Raw genomic sequence first — 1,099 nt, forward strand, 5'->3', positions numbered from 1 at the left:
AACCAGAGAACCCCCTCGCCCTCCCCCAACCAGAGAACCCTCTCCCTCCCTCATCCAGAGAACCCTCCCTCATCCAGAGAACCCTCCCTCGCTCTCCTCCAACCAGAGAACCCCTTCCCTCTCCCTCCCCCGACCAAAGAAGACCCTCCCTATCCTTTCCCCAACCAGGGAACCACTTTTACCTCCCCCAACCAGGAGAACCCCCTCCCTCTCCCTTCCCCAACCAGAGAACCCTCTTCCTCGTCCTAGCCCAATCAGATATCCCCCTCCCTCGCCGTCCCCCAACCAGAGATCCAACTCTCCCGCCTTCCCCCAACCAGAAAACCCCCTCTCTTGACCTCCCCCAACCAGAGATTCTCCTCCCCCGCCCTCCCCCAACCTGAGAACCCCTTCCACAGCCAAAGATCCTCCTCCCCCACCCTCCCCAACCAGAGATTCCCTTCCCACGGCCTCCCCAACCAGAGAACCCCCTCCCTTGCCCTCCCCAACCGAAGAATCCCCTCCACCGCCCTCCTCCGACCACAGAACCCCGTCTCCCGCCCTCTCTCAATCATAGAACCCCCTCCCCCGCCCCCCCATAGCAGAGATCTCCTTCCCACGCCCTCCCCCAACCAGAGAACCTCCTCCATTTCCTTCCCCCTTCCTTGCCCTCCCCCAACCAGAGAACCCCCTCCTAAGCCGTCTCTTCCTTCGCCCTCAGACAACCCCTTCTCCCGCTCTCACTCACCGTGCTGGACATGTTGGCGAGCAGGCCATTGGTTCGGGGCTCGTAGACCTCGAGCACGAAGGTCTGCACGAGGCCGCCGTCGAAGCCAGCGACGCAGCGCACGTTCACCATGTCCATGGACAGATTGTAAACCGTACAGTTGTTCACGGGATCTGGAGGCCCTGAGGGACACGGGGGAAGATATGTTCATTGTTTGTAAGCTTAGGATGATGTTCTTCATTATTTGTTCAGTGGGTGGCTGCGTTGCTTTAGTGAGCAGCTAGGAACAAGCGTCTCCTCTCTTTATGCCTCTATGTCAGATATTATTTCCTTGGGGAAAAGGGCGGAAATAGCTGACGAAGAAAGGGCCAAGAATTTCAGATTTTGGGAGGC

General features: G+C 58.8%; 1 protein-coding gene across 1 annotated transcript in view; it reads right to left on the reverse strand.

Annotated features, from left to right (window-relative positions):
• LOC119592845 (B-cell receptor CD22-like) overlaps positions 1 to 1,099 on the reverse strand; it is a gene marked incomplete at its 5' end in the record, with an annotated part of 5,759 nt that overhangs the window by 2,414 nt on the left and 2,246 nt on the right. The window contains 1 exon segment of the mRNA XM_037941745.1: positions 728 to 888. Coding sequence (XP_037797673.1) covers positions 728 to 888 — 161 coding nt within the window.

Source organism: Penaeus monodon, chromosome 31, assembly GCF_015228065.2.
Source record: "Penaeus monodon isolate SGIC_2016 chromosome 31, NSTDA_Pmon_1, whole genome shotgun sequence".
NCBI lineage: Eukaryota > Metazoa > Arthropoda > Malacostraca > Decapoda > Penaeidae > Penaeus > Penaeus monodon.